At 38.4% G+C, this 21,477-nt stretch overlaps 1 protein-coding gene across 1 annotated transcript in view; it reads left to right on the top strand.

Annotated features, from left to right (window-relative positions):
- gtf3c2 (general transcription factor IIIC, polypeptide 2, beta) overlaps window positions 1–21,477 on the top strand; it is a 107,007-nt gene that overhangs the window by 1,446 nt on the left and 84,084 nt on the right. Inside the window, exons 2-3 of the mRNA XM_069886577.1 lie at window positions 4,305–5,870; window positions 12,591–12,933. Of these exons, the coding sequence (XP_069742678.1) occupies window positions 4,372–5,870; window positions 12,591–12,933 (1,842 nt within the window). The 5' untranslated portion in view covers window positions 4,305–4,371. The remainder of the gene's footprint in view (window positions 1–4,304; window positions 5,871–12,590; window positions 12,934–21,477) is intronic.

Genomic DNA, 21,477 nt, shown 5'->3' on the forward strand with positions numbered 1-21,477 from the left:
CTAATTGTACCACCAACAATGTTCTAATTGTAGCAGATTTTTTAAAGAACTACTTTTAGGGTTAAGCTTTGAATGCACAACATGGTTGTATGAGTTTACTTTATTACATTGCATGGGATTTAATACATTGCATACATTACACCTTGGGAGTTGACTAGAATCTTGAAGGTGGGGAAATTGTATATGGGTGCATGAGTATCATTTGCCATATTTCAACCTGCCTTGGACATGGTCCACAATTGTTACACAAGGCATTGACTATTTTACTCCAGTTGTAGATTGAACATCATGTGTAATTTGCACATCCTGACTAATTTTTTTTTGTTAATGATGCAGCTGAAAGCAATTGGCTTTAGGATACACCCCTGAAGAACTTTCCCATTGATATTTTCAGGCTGAGATTATTAACTTCCAACAACTATCACTGTCTTGGTGCTCGTTCTTCCTCCAGAATGTGAACTATTTGTTTTGATTCCCGTTAGTGGCAATTATGGTGGAGTTCTATGATGGCAGTACTTCATCAACCATGCTGTCTTTATGCCAGAGAATATAATTATTTCATTCGCTCTGGGTTTTGGATCCTTTTTCTCATGTTTGGACCAAGGATATAATGAGGTCTGCAACTGAGTGAACCATATGACACTGAGCAGTAGCTGTTAAGTCATTGGTGAGTGTTGCTTGATCAGATTGTTAAGGTTACTTTCCAAAATTTTGCTTATAATTGTGGTAGCCTTATACAATGGAAATTGGTTGGACAGGATATGTCCTCTAACTTTTGGACAGAATACATTTCTACTTTTTTGAGTAGATGCTAATATTGCCTGTACATTGGAAAATGTTTTATTGGTACAGCTCTTTTTGGAGCTTGTTGAGGTTTCACAATCTTTGCTATTTCAAGTATGCTCATCCCTTTCTCTTTATCATGTTCTATAAATTTATTTGGCTGAAAGCTGGGTTCTTTCATTCAGGAGGAGTAAGGTAAATTGTTTACTAAAAATTTCTGATTGAAGTTGGTTATGGAACGAAGCAGGAGAATAGGGTTGAGAAGAAAAATATATCAGCCATAATTTGAAAGGTGGAACAGACTCAATGGGCCAAATGGCCAAATTCTACTCATGTTTTATGGTTCATCCCTTATCATGCTTTATGATATTCTATTATTGAGGATGGGTTTGTTCAGAGCATTTTTTTCCCCTTTGTTTCTTGTTTGAGTGGCTAATGAGATATGGATAGATAGCCTGTCATGAACTAAATCTACCCTATTTTTACACAAATCACATGCAGATATAATTAAAACATTTAAAAGGCTTCTGGATAGATCTGTAGATAGGAGTGCTGTAAAAGGATCTAGATCAGTGGTTTTCAAACTCTTTTTTTTTCCCCCCATCCCCAACTCGCATTCCACTTTAAGCAATTCCTATACCATAAGTGCTCTGTGATTAGTAATGGATTACTTAAGATGGTGTGTGAGTGGAGAGAAAATGGTTTGAAAGTCACTGTTTTAATGGTACTTAATTGACTCAATTATGCGCACGGTTTCATAATCCCAAAGGGAATGGGCCAATGACAATTTTTCTCAAATAAAATATTAATTGGATCTGGAGCAGTGGTTCTCAATCTTCCCTCCCCACAATTCACCTTCAGCAATCAGAGAGCATTTGTGGCAGAGTGATTGCTTAAGGTGGAGTGTGAATTTAGGGGGCAGTTTGAAAACCACTATCTCGATCAAAGGCAAGTAAAGTAAGATTTGTGCAGATGGACATCATGACTGACATGGACAAGATGGGCCAAAAGGACTTGTTTCTGCGCTGAATCATTCTGTGATTTGTACCTTTGTGCTGGTGCAGCATATCTACTATGCTACTTTTTAATGTGTTTTTGTTGTAAATCATTTTTTAAAATATTATAAAATTTAAACTGCAATAATAGTTACCACAGTACATTCAATTCCAGAAATTATTCCATTCCCCCACTCTTTTTTTAAAAAAAAAAACAGGGAATGCCAAGAAAATAAAACATTTATACAATAAAGTCTATTGGCATTTACCAAGGAGTGAGGGCTTCAGAGAATCTATTAAACATGCAGACCAAAATTTTGTAAATACGGGCACCATATTTTCCAAAAAATCATGATCTTTATCTCGCAGATTGTAAGTAATCTTCTCTAATGGTATACAATTGCGAAGTTCTGCATGCCATTTTTCCATATCTCAATCTATTTCTGTCTTCCACGATATTGCTATACATTTCCTAGAAACTGTTGAAGCAATTAACACAAATTTAAATTGATAGATTTTTAATTTTGATCTCGTAGCCTTAATATTATGCAATTAAAATAACCGGATCCTGTGGGAATTTGACCCCCGTGATTAGTTCCAAAAAATTACCTACCCCTAACCAAAATTGTCTAACCTTGAGGCAAAAAAGTTCCAATCTCAGATCCTCACCTAAAACATAAATCTGATATGGCAGAATTTAATCTTGAATTTTTGTGGCGTCAAGTATAATTGATGTAAGATATAGGTTAGTTCAATATAATTTTTTACATTTATAAGCTTAATCATATTCTTGCATAACTCCATCCAATCCTTTTCATTTGTGTGTGTGTAAGTCTATTTCCCTTCTTAATCTTGATTTATGCACCCAAATTTTTGGGGCCTTAGTTTCAAGTAAATTATACATTACTGAAATTTATTTACAAGTTGTAAACCACTTGCATGTTATTAGCAGAGCTAAAGGACACAAATTGAGTTTGAGATATAGGAGGCCAGATGTCAAGGTTTCAGTCAATGAGGCAGGATTTAAGGAGAATCTAAAAAGAAGTAATGTGGACACATATTTAAGCAATTCCAGAACTTGGGATCCAAAGAAGTGATGACGTGGCTTCTTAGGGTAAGTGAAATGGCCATAAAATAAGAATATAACACAAAAATTGCAGGAGACACTCGACATGTTAGACAGCATCCTTAGGTGGAAATGGTCAATCAATGTTTTAGCTGAACCCTTTATCAAGACCAAGATGGAATAGGTAAAATTACATATATAAAGGAGGGAAGAAGCTGGGGGAGTGGCCCAGAGGTAACAATGCAGGTAGAGGGAGAAACCATTAGTAAGGGTGGGTGTGAAAGAAAAAGTTAGGAAGAAAAAAATAAGTACATGAGTACTTAAAGAGATGGGAGTAGTGAAATCATGTGGGGCCAGAGGTTACCAAAAAAATTAGAAAAATCTGTGTTCATGTAATTAGTTTTAAGGATGTCTGGGAGAAATATGATGTGTTGATCCTCAAGTTTACATATAGCCTTGTCCTGACAATGAGACCAAGGACAGACAATGTCACTGTAGGAATGATTGGAAAAGTTAAAAGGTTGGCGACAGGATATATGATTTGTGAGTCCAAACCTGAGCTTTCAACCTATATTTTGTGTGTGTATATAATATATATACGATCCCAAGATCGTGTTATATGGCGAGCTCTCCACTGGCCACCGTGACAGAGGTGCACCAAAGAAAAGGTACAAGGACTGCCTAAAGAAATCTCTTGGTGCCTGCCACATTGACCACCGCCAGTGGGCTGATAACGCCTCAAACCGTGCATCTTGGCGCCTCACAGTTTGGCGGGCAGCAACCTCCTTTGAAGAAGACCGCAGAGCCCACCTCACTGACAAAAGGCAAAGGAGGAAAAACCCAACACCCAACCCCAACCAACCAATTTTCCCTTGCAACCGCTGCAATCGTGTCTGCCTGTCCCGCATCGGACTTGCCAGCCACAAACGAGCCTGCAGCTGACGTGGACTTTTTACCCCCTCCATAAATCTTCGTCCGCGAAGCCAAGCCAAAGAAAGAAGATATAATACATATATATATATGTTCTCTCAGTCTTGATAGAGTTCAGCTGAGACACTGACCATTACCATCCAAGGATGGTGTCTAACATGTTGAGTATCTCCAGTGATTCTGTGCTTTAATAAAAGAAATGTTAGAGATAGCAAAGTTTTGTAGGAGGTAAAATTGAAGGAAGGTAAGGGAGAAGGAAGTCAAGCCGAGAGAGCTCTGTAATTAACTCAAGAAGTACTGGTAACTAAAGTTTGGTTTCCACCTGAATTCGGGTTGGGAAATGAGGAGATGAGCAAGAGCACATTCCAACGATGACATTCCAGGCATGATATCAAAGGAGGTGCCACCCTCTGCATCGACAGCTCAGGAGAGCAGAACGGACCAAATTCTGAATGGTGCTTAGAACTGAATTTGTTATAAGATAATGCTACCCATATTTGCAATATTAATTTTCTTTTCTTTTTTTTTAGATTTTAATGAAATTGCTGAGCCTGAGGTAATCAATTGCCCAAAGTGTACAAAGAGGAAAATACATTTATGGAACCAAATCTTCAGGAAACCTGTGAGGCTGATACAGAAGAAGCACAAAAAAAAGTTGCGTCCCTAGAAACTACACAAAGTTCTCTAGACAACACTTCTCGTGTGAATAAGAATGGACTGGAACCTTCTTCCAGTGCTTTTGAATTAGGAATCCCTGCTGAGAGCAGTGTACATTTGGGAAAATGTTCTATGGGTATTTCTGATGTTACAGAAAGAGCTAGTAAGCGCTTAAAAATAGTGGGAAATACAAATAAGGATGCTTCACCTGAACCAGAAATAACCAAATATGTTGCTAAATCGTTGCTTTCTCTTAAGACATCAGTGCAACCCCTCATGGATGACATGAACCAGAGTCCACAAAAGGTGTCTGAAACCATTTTACAGCAAAGCAACAAAAGAGAAAGATGCAAATCTGTCCACCACTCTTTTGAATGTGCTCATTCAACAATGGTTAAGGGTTCTGAGATGCAAACAGAATTCTCTTCAAATGATACCAGTCTCCTACCTAAGACTCTGCTGATTTCACAGCAAGATTCTTGTCAGATAGAAAGAAAAGGCCAGCGGATTGATCATTTAAAATGTTCTGCTGTAGAAAAGAATATTGGAACTCCAAATGACTTTGGAGTTGAGTCTCATTTAACTCCTGCTATGTCACTGTTACAACAAAACATTGGCAAAAAAAGGGGGAGATGCAAAAAAGCTCAAAGTAACTTGGTGTGTAGTCCAGCAATACATTTCTGTAATGTTTCTACCAATGGTAGTTTTGGTGAGATAGGAACTAATTCTGGAACTGATCCAGTGAAAACCCCCAAGAAGCAAGGAAGAAAACCAAATAGTGCCATGGCCATTCCTGTGAAAGAAATTCTCAGTCACAGTAATGTTGAAAATGGAGGTGAAAGGGAGGTGATGGGTCCTCAACAAATGAAAATTGTAAAGAAACCAGAAAGGAAGTCTAAGAATTCAAAGGCAGTGCCTGTGGAAGAAGCAGTGCCTCGAACTCCATCAATGGAGAATTGTTTCAGTGCTGAGAATGGTGGTGGCACTGAGATCCCCAAAAAGCGAGGAAGAAAGCCCAAAAATGTAAAAGCAGTGACTGTGGAAATGTTGCAAATACCATCAACAGGGGGTTGTAATAATGCCAGGAATAGAAGTGACAGTGAATTAGGACTGTCTCAACTGGTAAAAATCCCGAAAAAGCGAGGAAGAAAACCTAAGAATATAAAGCCAGTACCTTCTGAAAGTTTTGTACCACAAATTCCATCAACAGAGATGTGCATTGATGCTATGAATGTTGAACCCAGTGAGAGACCAATGCCTGAACCAACGAAGATTCCGAAGAAACGGGGAAGAAAGCCAAAAAGTGAAATGGCAACCCCAGTACAGAATACAGATACTCATGGGCTTTTGAGGCCAATTGTAGAAAAATTATTGGAGCAAGGGGGTGCAGATGATGAATTAAAAACAGGTGGACGGCCAAAGAGGAGGGCAGCCAGAGCGTAAGGAAATCCTATTTTCTGGCTGCGCATATGTGCTTGTATTGTTCCTGGTGAGCATGGCTCCCTGGAAGGAGTGCAGAGTTTGGAAAAGAGACTGTTGCAGCACAAATTATTTTTATATATGAAAAATGAGAGTTCACACCATTGTTTTTTTTTGCATTAAGTTTGAAATAATCACAGGGTAATCTTGATCCCTTGACCTGAGAATCTAGAAGCAGCTCAGGTCCATTTGGTTTCATGCCTATTCATTGAGATCTGGCTGGATCTTGAGTTGCATATCCACTTTTCTGCACAAACCCCAGAACTCTTGATTCCCATAATGTCTAAAAATCAAAAGCTATCTATCTTGAGTATACACAGCAACTGAGACTCATCGGTCACAAATTCAAAATGCTTTTGCGTGAAGAAATTTCTTCTGTCCTGAATGGATCAATTTTGAGACCACTATCCTTGCTGTGGACAGACTAGATAGGGAAAACTCAGCTCCACATATATCTTGTCAAATTCCCAAGAAGAATTTTGTATGTCAGTTTGATCACACTCATTTATTACATTGAAAGATCATGGTGGCTCTCAGTAGAGAGAGCAATCCCCATTTTATTTTTCTGGTGCCTATAACTTGTTCTTTCATGTGCTCACCAACTTCCTTGAATTGTTTTGGTATTTATCAGCTTTGGGGCTTGGGAGCACCACACACTGTTCATGGGTAAAATTTACAAATTTCACACATGTATAGCACCTGATGTCAGGACCAAATTTCTGATTCCTGAACTGTGACTGTGAGGCAGCAGTGCTAACTGCTGCGGCACCATGCACTTTTAATTTTATCCTTTTATTTGTAACCTCTTATTCATTGTTAATGTCACCTCCTATTCTTCTATACTTTTGAGGATTATAGCCTGGACTGCTTAATCCTTATTTGACAAACCCACTTGCCCAAACTATCAAACAAGTACAGTAGAGCCAGTGTTTTCTTTGGTTTTGGCCCCTTGTCACTTTTGGTTTATACAAGAAGAATAAGACACTAAAATTGACTGCAAAATTTGCCAATAAATAGGATATGATTAGATGATAGTCAAGATGATTCTGTACCATGGTGGTTTGCATATATGGCTATGGTCACTGTCCTATAAAATGATTCTTAATCTTAGACGGGAGCTGTTGGTTGATTTTCTAATGTTACTGAGGGAGGAGTAAGAGGAAGGCACATTTCCTTACTTTAGGTATCATCTAAAACTGCAGTAGATGGCAGTGGAACAGTAACTTAAATAGTTGCCACTTCTAATCACGCTCTGTGTTTAGGACATTATTGCAATTTTCTAGTTGCCTATCTGAACCATGGGGGAGGTTAAGCAATTACCATTTATATGGTGTTTAATGACCTCAGCATATTCAAAATGTTTTGCAGCCACAAAGTACTTTTGGAGTGTTGTTGCAGTATTACCATAGAACAAGGAAAAAATTGGCATCCCTCTTGTACATAACAATAATATTTGCAGTGAGATGACCCGTTTTTCAGTTCTATTGTGTAATGGACAAGCATCAATTAAAACATCGCAAAGATTAAACCTTCTAATAATGCAGCACTTGCGCAGTAAGAACAGTAAAACCTCAGTATCCACCACCTATGGAGATTGGTAGATGCTGGATAAGTGAGTTTTTCAGTTGCTCGAGTCTTTGTATTGTGTGAATGGAGAACTAATAGTGAGGTGTGCCCATTTTAAACATCCATATTTTTTACCCATTTATTTCCTTTTTTTAAAAATTTGCTTGTATTCAGGATATCAGGGATTTTACTGCACTGGCATGCCATGCTATGTTAGGTCGTTAAGTCACTACTGTAGGAATTGAACCTCCCACTTCTTGGCCTCAAGTGCAGCCATTCGCAACTGGGGTCCTACGTGGCCCCACCCCACCCCAATCCAGGGCCCACAGTACATTTAGGTAAAAACCTTTTTTCACCTCGTGTTACATGAATACTTTTTATGTAGTCACTAGGAGAGAAATACAGAAGAAACTGAAACCAAAACTTGACAACTTCATAAGAAAAGGGGCCCATAGGCTTTGAGCAGACTCCTTGGGGGGCTGTAGCCGAAAAAAGGTTGAGAATGGCTGCCCTAGAACAGCCAGAAATGAGTTGCATTTGGGAATTATTCCAGTGCTTTGTAACATCCATATAGTTCTCAAAATTGTGCTTTGATGCACTTAATGGAAAAGTGCGAAATGTGGTCACTCAAGATGGGCGAAACATTTAGTCATTGCAGACCTAAATTGTCTATTCTTTTATCCCAGAATTCTCCCTCTGTTTCCAGGGGCCTAAGTTAAGGGAACCATCCCTGCAGCCAGTCTTACAAGTTCTTTAAGAGTTTTGTATATTTTAATGAGATCTCCATTTAAAAACTAGGAGCTGAATTAGGCTATTCATCCCTTCAAGTCTGCACTACCATTCAATTGATGTCTGATGAACTTTTTCTCTCAAGCCACTTTTTTCTTATAACCTTTGACACCTTTACTAATCAAGAACTTAACAACCTCCACTTTTAATATGCCAATTATATTTTTTTGCCACAGATGGCTGTGGAGGCAGAATTGCACAAATGTTCCACTCTGGCTGAAGCAATTTCTCCTCTTATTATAAAGGGACATAATAGCTTTTTGTTAAAAAAGCTGCCATCTGGTCCCTCTACTGAGCACATCTTCTCCACTTCCATTCTATACATCCCTTTAATGGTTGGCAGGTTTCAATGAGACCCACCTTATCCTTCAAAACTCCTGTGAGTGCAGGTCCAAAGCCATCAAAAACTCCTGCGTTCACCCTCTCATTCCCAGAATCATTCTTGTCGATCTCTTTTGGATCCTCTCCAACACTAGCACATCCTTCCTTAGATATGGGGCCCAAACTGCTCACAATACTCCAAATGTGGTCTGACCAACTCCTAAAACCCTCAGCATTGCATCCTTGCTTTTATGCTAACTTTGTACTTGTCTTCTTTATTACTGACTCAACCTGCAAGTTAACCTTTCAAATCCTACACTTGGATTCCCAAGTTCCTATCGACCTCTACTTTCTGAATCCTCACCCCATTGAGAAACTAGTCTATTTCTTTATTCCTTCTACCAAAAAATATGACCATACAATTACCCGTGATATTTCCATTTGCCACTTATTTGCCCATTCTCTCAACCTATCCATCTGTATACTCCCTGTTTCTTCAACACTACCCAGCCCTCCACCTATCTTATGTCATCCTCAAATTTGGCCACTAAAACCATCAATCTGTCAGCTAAATCATTTACATATAACCTGAAAAGTCGTGGACCCAAAACATCTCCTGCAGAGCAGCATTAGTCTCTGGCAGCCAGCCAGAAAGGACCTCTTTATTTCGACTCTTTATTTTCTGCCATTTAACCAATCTTCTCTCCATTGCCTGGTCTTTTCTGTAATTCCAAGGGCTCCTATCTTAAGTAGCCTCGTACGCACCTTGACAGAGGTCTTCTGAAAATCCAAGTTAACAACATCCACTATCTATCCTTTGTTTATCATGCTTGTTACTTCATCAAAAGAATTCTAATAGGTTTGTCAGGCAGATCTCACCTGAAGGAAACCATACTGACTTCAGAATATTTTATCATGTGGTTTCAAGTATCCAGTAGACTCTAGAATATTGCCAACCTTCGAAGTTGGGTAACAGGCCTATATTTTCTTGCCTTTTGGCTCCCTCCTTTCTTAAAGAGTTGCAGTGATATTTACAATGTACCAGCCATCTGGCAAAATTCCTGACTAGCGATTCTTGAAAAATTACAAATGTATCACTATTTCTTGAACTACCTCATTCAGAACCTGAAGGTGCAGTCCATCCATTCCAGATGACTTAGCCACTTTCAGCCGCTTCAGCTTCCCAAGCCTCTTTTCCTGGCAACGCCACTCACATCTGCCCCTGACCCTCCAGTTTCGGCATGACATTGCTGTCTTTCACAATGAAGACATCTATTCAGTTTATCTGCCTTTTTTGTTCTCCAGAATCATTTTTCAGCAGTCCAACATCCACTCTTGCTTCTTTTATTTTTATATATATATTTTTTGTTGCCTTATTTTGATTTTTTAAAATCTACCTGATCCTCTAGCTTTCCATTATTTTTCTTGCAATACTGTATGCCCTGTCTTTTACTTTTATGCAGTCTTTGATTTCCCTTCCCTTTAAAAAGATGCTAGTTGATCTTGCGCTTTCCAAATTACTCCCAGAAATACCTGCTGTTGCTGCTCTACTGCCTTCCCTTCTAGGGTCCTCTTCCAATCAACTTCAACCAATTCCTCTCTAATATCTCTAGTTATCTTTATTCAATCCAATTTTAGTTTCATTTAGATAATTGCCTTCTAAGGTTTCCCTAATCTTAAGATCCCTAATCAAATCTGGTTCATTGCATATCACCTAATCCAGAATTGCCTTTTTCCCAGTGGGCTCGACCACAAGCTGCTCTTAAAAAGCCATTGCGTAGGCATTCCACAAATTCCCATTGAAATCTAGCACCAGCCTGATTTTCCCAGTCTACTGCATATAAAACCACATAACCACTTTTACATTGCCTTTCTTACACATTGTCTTTAACTCCTGTTACAATTTGTACCCCACATTTGGCTGCTATTTGCAGGCCTGTATATAACTTCCAATCATGTCTATTTACCTTTGCAGTTTCTCAACTCTGCTCACAAGGATTCTTTGTCTATTCTACCTAAGGGCTTGATTTCTTCTTTTTCTCCCAATTTCCTCAACATCAAAGAATAAGGTTCAACTATATTCAATTTTCTCTTTTGCCAAACTCCCAATCATTGGAATTAACCAAGTGAACCTTCACTGTTATTCCTCAATAGCAAGTATATTCTCTTTTTAGATAAGCAACCAAAGCTGTTCACAATATTCTACAGCTCCACTTACTTGCAATAAGACATCTTCATTCCTCAAATCTTCTCTTAATATTGCCATTTATATGGTTTTCCTGTATTTGGAGCCATCTACAAAAAAGAAGCAACAATATCCTTAAACTTATCTAGATTTTTTCTGATGTGTCTCTCCCTTTCCTGGACCTCTGACTCCATCTCAAGAGACAAGTTGTCCATGGATACCCCTTACAAACTCACTGGCTTCCACAACTACCTGAATTATTCCTCCTCTTATCCTGTATCTTGTAAGGATGTAACCCCTTCTCCCAATTCCTTTGCTGCATTTGATCCCGGTATGAGGCCTTTCACTCCAGGACATCCAAAATGTTGCACTTCTTTAATAAACATGGGTTCTCCTCCCCTGCCTCTTCTGTCATTGATTAAACCCGAGTCAATATTTCCTCTGCTTCTCGCAGCACTTCTCACCAGGCAAAATAAGGACAGAATCCCTTTGGTCCACACTTTCCATCCCACCAGCCTCTGAATACAACACATTATACCCTGACAAATTTGGCAATATCAGCATGATCCTACTGCCAGTCACATCTTCCCTTCTCCACCCCATTCAATTTTCACAGGGTTAAGTCTTTCTGATACTCCTTAGTCCACTCTTACCTTCCTACTCATGTTCCACTCCCTTGGGCAAAACATATCCCTCTATCTCCTCCCTCATCTGCATTCGTGGCCACAAACAGCCCTTCCAGGTGAGGCAGTGTTGTGGTTGTCGAACACAAAACCTTGACAAATAGTACTCCTGGCCAATCTCACTTTACTGAAGGGATTAACTTGCTATGAAGGGACTACATATTCATAATATTCCATTTCACAGTTTAAAAGATTAACCTCTTGTATTGCTCTCATTTTTTCTGTTCTGCATACAGTGAGAATATTATTTTACCTTATGTATTTTTGACCTTTTCCCACAATGGCCCACCCAAAAAGTGCACAAAGCAAGGCACTGGAAATGCATTATCACCAAATCCAGGGTTTTGGGGGTTAAGGGATAGCTGAATAGTTGGAATCCTATTTGAAATTGTGATTCAATTGAGGGCCTGCTGGAGAACACAAATATTTTAGAATTGGGATATGGGATAAAAGTAATTACCTTGAGATTGAGGAGGGTGTGTTTTTTTTTTGGGAGGGGGTGGTGTGGGGGTAGGTGGTGAGACAGTGACTTTCTAGACTTCATTGTCTTGTTGAGGTTGGAGGATGTGGTGGGTGAAAAAGTGGTGGAACTAAATGGTTTAGAATTGTTTAAGTTAATGTAATTGTTGCTCCTGAGCCATTTTGACAGAACCTTTATTGCAGGTGATAGTTTAAAGTTGTTGATTTCAGTTGAAGTTCATGTAGACAATGTGTACCAATCTGCCCACTTTGATCCTCTTAAATCACTCCTTCAGTAAGCAGTCAAATTTGTGAGTCCTAATTTCCTTCACATACAGCCAAGTTGACTATCCTTAATCAGTCCTTACCTTTCCAAATGCAAGTAAATCCTGTCTCTGAGAATATCCCCTCCTGTAACTTTCCCACCACTGATGTAGGTTCACTAGTCCCCAAAAAAAAACTTTTCAGGATCGAGTCAACTGAAACAATGACCAAAGTTTCAAGCTTTCACTTTTAGAAATCATGGTTTGGTTTATGCTCTTTCAAAGGAGGAGAATTATCAGTTATAGTTCCATTTGGCTATTAAGGCAGATGAGTTACAATTCATTGTCTGAAGCAGCCTACTTTTTCCAGTATTTTCAGAATATTATATTAAGCTGCATTGTGCTTTCTTTCAGGGCCTTGCTTTACCTTCGTGAAATAGTTGAGGAGATAAAATCACCACCTTATAAAGTTGATGATATGACTGCCAGTACAAATAGTGAACCAGACCAATCTCAGTGCAGGTTGTTGCCTGAGCCTCCGTCCTCCCCAACACACGGAAGAGGAAAGGGGAAGAAAAAATCCAATGATGATGTTTTTGATGACTTATCAGATGACAAAGATTTTGTGGTTTCTGATGGAGTAAGTGATGAGGATGAAGAAGAGCTTAGTGAAGTTGATATACCTGGTGATATGTCCGAATCTGATCAAGAGGATCCTTGCAGTGAGGAGCAAAAGCCAAGAAAGAGTCCAATGAATGTAAGTTATTTTGCTTTATGATCCTCCTCCGCATCATCTGTATATAATTATTTCCCATGCAGTTGCATCCTGGTGCAGAATCTTATAAAATGACTGATGGACTCATTAACTATTTTGGGATTATTATTCATGAATTTAAGTCCACTACAAATTTAGTAAGGAGAATGAGTTTGAATGTGGTGATTATAAGACCACTTTGGCAAAAAAGTGCATTTAAAATGTTCCTGGTGCCATCATTAAATGTAATCTACTTTTTTGAGGCATTGACAGAGATGTCCATGTCAGTTTGACGTGGTCCAACTTTGACTCTGTGAAACTGAACTTTCTACCAATATTTAAAACAATAATAGCCAAGCCAGGATTTTGCCTAATGAGAAATTTATGGAGCTTCAGATGTGTTTTGTCCTCTCTTTATGTTTGTGTTGCAGGAGGAGGGGCAGGATTTAACTTTAATGTTCTAGGGTGAAAGTTTAGGGTTATCTTGCCTGGTACTCCCCTAGATCACTGATAAAATCCCATCTTAATGGACAGGAATTAAACATGCAGATCAGGCTGAGATCTGATATTACTGATCCTCATTGCTTGGGTCAGGCATATAATTGGTCTCCACTCATCTGGATTGCATTGTGGATTATGACTGGGGTTATTGTCTCTGTCAGATGAGAATGATAATTTTTAGGACATTATTTCTTTAGTGTCATTTTAAAACTGAGATCATGTTTTTCCACTTCTCCAAACTCCAGCTATAATGATAGAAATCTGTTACGAGTATTGTACCCTTGATTGTATCTGGAAGCTTTCCAACTTTATTGCAAGCCAATTAACTTTTTTATCCCTTCACTCGAGTGGCATTAGAGCCATATCCATCTTGAATTAAAACCAGGATGCTGTCTACATTAACCGTCTGAAATTATTTCAGAAGGTTCATGGCTGAAAACTGCAGATATAATTTTTTCAGACATTTATGTTTAAGAAATGTGAACCAATTAATGTTGCGCTAATTGAATAAAAAGCTGCACCATAGATGATGAATTTGGAAGAGTTTTTGAGCTTGTGATGGTGTGTACCATGATAATTTACATTTATATAATGGCTTTTAATGTCATCAAGCATCTCACAATAATTGGTAAAATGAGCTGAAAATGAGAGTTAATACTAAAGAGATATTGGAAGAGTCAACAGAAGTTTTGACGGTGTATAGGATTACTAAATCTTATGACAGAACAGCAAATGAGGTGAAGCTGAGCAAGACACCTTGAATCCTTAGTTTGTTAAGCACAACACCATTACAGTCTGAACTGCTGAAGCTCTGTCCTTCTTGGCCAATTGGCAGCACCTCACGTGACCCTGAAGCTGTCCCTGCTCTTAACTGACCCGCGTAGGCACAAATGGACTTCTGAGTGTAGCCTCCAGTGAGTCACCAGTGGCTACCGGCCCCATACAAAATGCATGTAGGCATGAGGTCGTGACAGCTCCCACTTCAGCCTCTGAGTCATACGAGGTGGTGTATATCTGGCTTTGTCCTGCCATATATCGGTCTGGCAGGATGATTTTTCAGCCTGATCATGTTTGGCGCTTAAGTGAACGGTCATTGGCAGGAATGGCTGGGGTCTTGTGACTTCACCGGTTTGGTGGGTGGCGTAGGCATAGTTGGCTGCTTCTTGACATGTACTGGCTTTAAATGATTGGATACCATGGATCCTATGGATTATGGAATTTTTGGGTTGACATTGGATGACTTGTATGCTTGCTGGAGAGATCGGCAAATGGCATTGTGTCGAACTAAGATATGCAACATTGTAAGTTGGCTGGTTCGTAGATCATTGTAGATACTTGTGACATTGGCCTGAGTAACTACATTGTTTGTCAACAGTCCACTTAATTGACAGGATTATATGGTTTGGCCATGGCTGGTTTGACAAATTCCCTAGGATTTGTCAGAGTGGTACCAGAGACCATTTCCACTGCTGAACATCCTAGATCTGCTTTTATTTCCATACGAATGCCATGCAGGACCACGGCCAACCGTTAGCTCCACTAGATGCTTCTCCCTGGTTGTCAATGCTGTTTTTAGCTGTCGATGGAAACGTTCAATGAGGCAGCTTGCTTGTGGATGGTAGGCTGTCGTCCTAATCTGGTTTGTGTCCAAAAGGACAGTAAGTGCTTCGAAGAGTGCTTAAATTATGGTCCTTGGTCCATTGTAATCGTACCTAGTACACCTAAGGCTGAAATCCTTGAAAGCTTGGGCTACTGTTTCCACTGAGATGTTGGTGAGATGTAGTCTGATCTTCGCAGGTGAACAAACAAGAATAACCTTTCGATGATGGGAGTGGTTATCCAAGTCAAGGTGGACCTGCTCAAAGCGAGCTCTGAATCAGTATGCTGTTCGCAAGCCATTGCATTAAAATAGATTGCTGTCGTCATGTGAAGAGCATTCACTTTATCTTGATAGGGCATCAGCAACAGGATTTGCTTTTCCTTGGATGTGCATGATTTCACTGGAGAATTGCAGGATGGTGAATTTCCCACGGCGAATAGTTCTATGTTCTTGTGCGATTAGGGATATGTGAGCAGCTGGTGATCTGAATAAATAGTGAAGGGTTGGCCTTCCAACAGATGGCAGATTAAGGTGATCTTCTCTGGGAAGCAAGCTGCAAGATAGCTGAATTTCATCCTCTAGCTCGTGACATTGATCGAATGGAAAACCACATTCGTGCATTGGTTGTTGGAAAGGTGGGGATGTCGAGTTTTACTTCGACTACCACTGTACCATTTCTATTATCAGCCATTTCCACACATGAAAGGAAAGTTTTGTGTAGAAACGAGGTCACCAGATGTATGGGTTACTAAATCTCACAGCAGAACAAATGAGGTTAAACTGAGCAAGACGTGTCCTTGGTTTACAACTCTGTCTCCATTACAGTCTAAACTACTTAAACTCTGACCTGCATCATCCATTGCCTGCATTCTGCACATGATCCCAAAGCTTTCCCTGCTCTTGTTTGGCTGGTCTGCCCAAGCATGTCTGGACATCAGAGTGTAGGTCTCTGGTTAATCATCTGCAGCGACGGCTGTAGCACATGTAGGCATGAGAGAGATTTGAAAGGGTTTTTTTTTTAACTTGTGAATAAGCTAAATCCATTTGCAGTGGGCGGGTGGAGGGAGGATTTCTGGAGAACAGAACATTTGTATGTGGAAGGCTGGTTCTCAGTCTTGGGATAAAGGGAGAATGGCTATCTAAGATGGTAGGAATAAAACAAAGTTTAGTGGCAGTTGATAGACTGGTAGATTTTTTTTTCGGATATTGGCATCTGAGCATTGCCAGCAAAGCCATTGTTTAAAAACTATCCCCAACTGCTATTGGGAAGATGGTGGTGAACTGGGCATGAGAAGAAGGGGATCCATCTTGTTAATCTTTTGAAATCCAGTCTGTTTGCTTTCATTCACCTATGCTTATCCTATTTTCTTTTTCATTCTTTTAATTGATTTTAATATATGAAACATATAGTAGACAATGCACGGAGAGAATAAGGATGCATGATTTAAAACCGCCAATGAAAAATAAGTGTCTTCATCTCCCCATTTACAGACAGAGAAAAAAATAATTCACATTGTAATAAACCCCCTATGTTTTAAAAAAAAAACACACACAAATAATCAGTGGAAAGTCTTGGAACAGCATTCCTCAAACATAAGAGTCTAGTCCTCACCCACAAGAGAAAATTGATGATATCAAGAGGAACAACAACTCTAAAGGAAACACTTTAGAACTTGTATCATATGAAAATACTATAAATGGGCGCCAAGTTTCTTCAAATTTAATAGAAGAATCTGGTGGCTTTTCTAAATTCAAATAGGCCATGGTTTGAGAAAACCACTGAACTATAGTAGGAGGAGTGGGGTCCTTCCATCTAAAAAGAATTGCTATCCGAGCTGTCAGGGTAGTGAAAGCTATCATCCGATGAGCAGATGCCGGACAATGACCCTCATCTGCTCCTGGAACTCTAAAAAGAGCAATTAGGGGATTTGACTGTAAATCAATTAAAATTGCAAGAATTAGTACCAAAGATATCTTTCCAATATCTTTTCAAAACTGGACAGGACCAAAACATTTGGGTCAATGAAGCCACTTGTGAATTACACCTGTCACAGATTGTATTAAAATTAGGAAGAATATGGGCAAGTTTGTCCTTAGACATAAGCACACTATGTATTACCTTAAAGTGAACAATTTAAAGTAGTATATAGGGAGTTTCAAGCACACATTGAAGAGCTATTAACTAGTTCAAGAATCTTTTCCTCTGTCTCTGCAGGAAAACACGCCCTTTTAAATTTATCAGTCAAGACTGGTTATAATTTTAATAACATATAATTGCTATTAAAGCCTTCTGAGAGTGGTTCAAACCAAAAAAGCAACCATATCGGACTAATTTTAGCAGGAGAAAATGAAATAATATAGCATTCAAAAAATGTCTAATTTGAAAATATCTAAATAGATGCGAATTAGGCAGACCATACTTGTTTGAAAGTTGTTCAAAGGACATAAAGATAATATTCCATGAACAAATCCTGAAAATAAAGAATACCTTTAGGCTTCCAAAATGAAAAAGCTCGGGCATTCAGTTAGTTGAAAAACAAATTATTAGATAGAATAAATCCAGATAGAGTAAAGTTCTTTAAATCAAAGAATTTCCTGAACTGAAACCATATCTGTAATGTGTGCTTGGGTATAGGTTTGGTTATCAATTTACTAACCTTAAGTTCAAAAGGAAGGGCAGCTGCCAATTGGAAAAACCATCCAAAATTTCTCGACTAAATTAAATTCCAGATTTAACCATGATGGACATTTATTTTGGAGTATCTGATTGGAGGCTGATCTATCAATCAAAGGATTGAGACAGCAATTAAAATCTCCCTCCATAAGCAACCTATATTCATTTACATTCAGCAGTGATGAAAACACACTTTTAAAAAATACTGGATCGTCAAAAAGTTAGGAGAATAAATGTTGGCCACCACAAAATCTTTTACATCGGGAACCAGTTATAATTAGAAACCTGCCATTGGAGTCTGTGATAGTATCAAAATATATAAACAGAGTAAAAGAATCAATAAAAATTGGGGGCGTGGCCATGCTAATGAGCTGATCAGGTGTTTTGAAAAAGCTCTCCATAAAAAGTATTAAAAAGACAGTTTAAAAGCTCAAAAATTGAGAATTTTATCATCAAAAATGGATAAAGCAAGTACTAAATGACAAAGGCAACAGAGAACAAAAACTGAAAAGTGACAGCTCAGCAAGGAACATTGAGTGGAACCCTGATGAAGAGTGACTCAGCAGGGGCCTTGGGACCAGCTGAAGCCAGCAGAGCTGGGGAGTCGGCCCAAGATGTAGTCTCCATCCTGAACATGATGGAAACTTTATGTAGTCATTTTGCGAGTATGGAATCATTGAGAGATATATCAGAGAAGGTAATGCAAATTAAAGTTGTGGAAGACTTCAGTGAACTCATTCAGAAGCTGATCTGGACAAAAAAGGCAGGCTGAAGGCACTGGAAGAAAAAGCAAAAATATGGGACAGAAAAGAAAGGACTGATCGACAAGATCAGCTATGTAAACGTAACAATGTAAGAATCCTTGGACTGAGAGAAGGAAAAGAGAGAAGATGTGATGAGTTTCTTTAAAATATGGATCCCACAAATGCTGGGGCAAAATAAGTTAAATGCAAAGCTGCAAATTGAAGGGGCTCACCAGACCCTCAGACCCAGAAGAACCAGCAAACACCTACCATGACTAGTCCTGATAAGACTTTTCAGTTACCGGGAGCAGCATATGAATATTCAAAATATAATAATGGCCCATTAGTGGTGAACAATGCAAAAGTAATGTTTTTCCAGGACTTCAGTCCTGGCTTGATCAAACAAAGAAGGGAATTTGACGATCTTAAAATCTTCAAATATTCAATGATTTATCCAACAACGCTGAGGGTGGATATCTCCGAAGGTAATCAATAAATTTTCAAGAATAAAGAAGTGGAAGAATTTTTAAGAAAGTTATGAAAAGATTAAAGTTGCCAGCTGAAAGGACTGGAAAGACCATTTCAAAACGGGGCTAACTAAAAGATGTATCTTTTTATTTGTATTAATAGTACTGAGCTGTCTTGTTTTTACTGTGAAAGGGGGGAAAAAACTGGTTTATATGGAGAGCTTTGAAAAGACAAAGGTGGGAACTCTGACTTGGGGGGTATGGGGGAAGATGGTGCTGGGAGAGGAGCAATTTTAAAAGATGGCGTCATGGGAAGAACCTGTGAGCTTTTTTCACAGGCTTCTGGGTACTATTGTCAACGTCACTGTCATAGAGCTAGGGATTTGTGTGTGTTTCTTAAAAGGGAAATGTATGTGTTGGAAATGTCTTTTAATAGGGAAATGTTACAACAGTATTTAGAAAATTGGGAAGATATTATTGTTAAACAATTTTTGTGTGAAAACTAGTATGGATTAAGCACTAAAGTTTATTAGTCTTAATATTAACGGGATAAATGGGATGCTGAAGAGGATCTTGGCATACAAAGAAATTAAATGAGGATATAATCTTTTTGTAGGAAACACATCTTATCAAATTGGAACATGATAAATTAGAGGGAGGATGGGTGGGATAAATAATGTCTTCCTTTGGTTCAAAGGCAAGAGGGGTGACCATTCTAATTAAAAAAAATATACCAGTGTTTATAGAAGATACTTCGATTGATCAAGCTGGAAGGTATGTAATGGCACACTAAAATTTATGGAGAAGCATGGGCATTTATGAATATTTATGCCCTGAATTATGACAATGAAGCTTTTATGAAGCAGAGGGAAGACAAAATATATTAGTTGGAGGAGACTAATTTTTGCTTGGATCCAATACTAGATAAATTGGCAAGAACAATAATGAGGGCGAAAACAGTAAAAAACACAATCTAATTTATGAAAGATCTAAATCTTATTGATGTATGGAGGCAATTAAATCCCAGAGAGAGAGAGAACTCTTTTTACTCAGGGGGCACGACTCACATACATGGATTGACTTATTTTTTAATGTCTACCCAGTTTAAAAAGTAGTGATTAAAAACAATATCTACCTAGGCTTCTATCAGACTATTCTCCATTAATATTTACTATAGCAACCATGTATACAGATGGCGTCTCAATACTACATTGCTTAAAAGAACAGATCTGCGAATTTATGAGACAAATATTTTGTGAAATAAATCTGCCACCTACTAATAATAGTTTTCTGATAGGGGGAAAATTATATACTCTACAAAGAATGTTAAGAGGGAACATATAGCAGAAGTAAATAGTTTGGAGGAAAAAAATCCAAGAACAAGAAGAATACAGATTAATGGAGAATAAAAAGATAAGATTTAATACAGTACAAACATGTAGAACAGAAAAGGCTATATTTAAAAACTAAACAACAATTCTGTGAGTTGGGTGAACGGGTGCACAAAGTTTTAGCTTGGCAGATTAAAACAGGAGTTATCAAGAATGATAAATGCTATAAAAACAGACTCTAGTATATAAGCAAAAATAAATTAATGACAATTACAGACAATCTACACAAAACTGTACAAATCAGAATTACGAGGAGATGAGAATGAAAAGGAAGAATTTTTGCAAAATGTCGAATTTCCGAGAGAGGAGATACTCTCTTCACAAGGGAAGAAATCAAAAACTCCCTGAGCACCCTCAGGCTAATAAATCAATGGGAAAGGATAAATTTCCACCTAAGTTTTATAGACAATTCAAAGAATTATTAATGTTCCTTTTTAATGGGCATCCTGGACCAAGCTGTGGAAACACAGATCCTCCCAGAGTCATTCTCAACTGTAATTATTACAACATAACCAAAGAAAAGAATAAGGACCCCCAAAAAACTTTGTCATGCAGACCAATATCCCTATTAAATGCTGATTATAAGATACTAATTAAAGCATTGGCTAATAGGTTAGGACAATAGTTGTCAATTCTGATACATACAGACCAAGCGGGATTTGTTAAAGGAAGACATTCCTCAAATGGTCTAGGAAGATTATTTAATATAATACGCATGACAAAATCAGAAGTATTACAGTCTCCCTAGACACAGAAAAAGCATTCGACCATTTGGAATGGCTCTTTTTATTTAAAACTGGAAAAATTTGGAATAGGCTGAACATTTTTAAATTGGATAAACACTTTATATCATAAACCACAGGCTAAAATAAAAACAAATAATAAGATGTCAGTGGGTGTTCCCCTTGATTAGATTGAGTAGACAGGGATGTTCCCTGACCCCAGAATTTTTTATTTTAGGGATTTAACATCTGGCGGAGATGATAAGAAGGGATCCAGATATAAAAAGCTTCAAGGTCTGGCAAGAAGAGCACAAAATCAGTCTATTTGCCAATAATGTGCTATTGTACCTATCAGAACCAGCTAAATCTTTTGAAAAAATACAAGGAACACAAGAAATCTATGGAAGAATATCAGGCTTTGTAGCCATATTTTGTAATAAATATGGATA

Source organism: Narcine bancroftii, chromosome 6, assembly GCF_036971445.1.
Source record: "Narcine bancroftii isolate sNarBan1 chromosome 6, sNarBan1.hap1, whole genome shotgun sequence".
NCBI classification, from domain to species: domain Eukaryota; kingdom Metazoa; phylum Chordata; class Chondrichthyes; order Torpediniformes; family Narcinidae; genus Narcine; species Narcine bancroftii.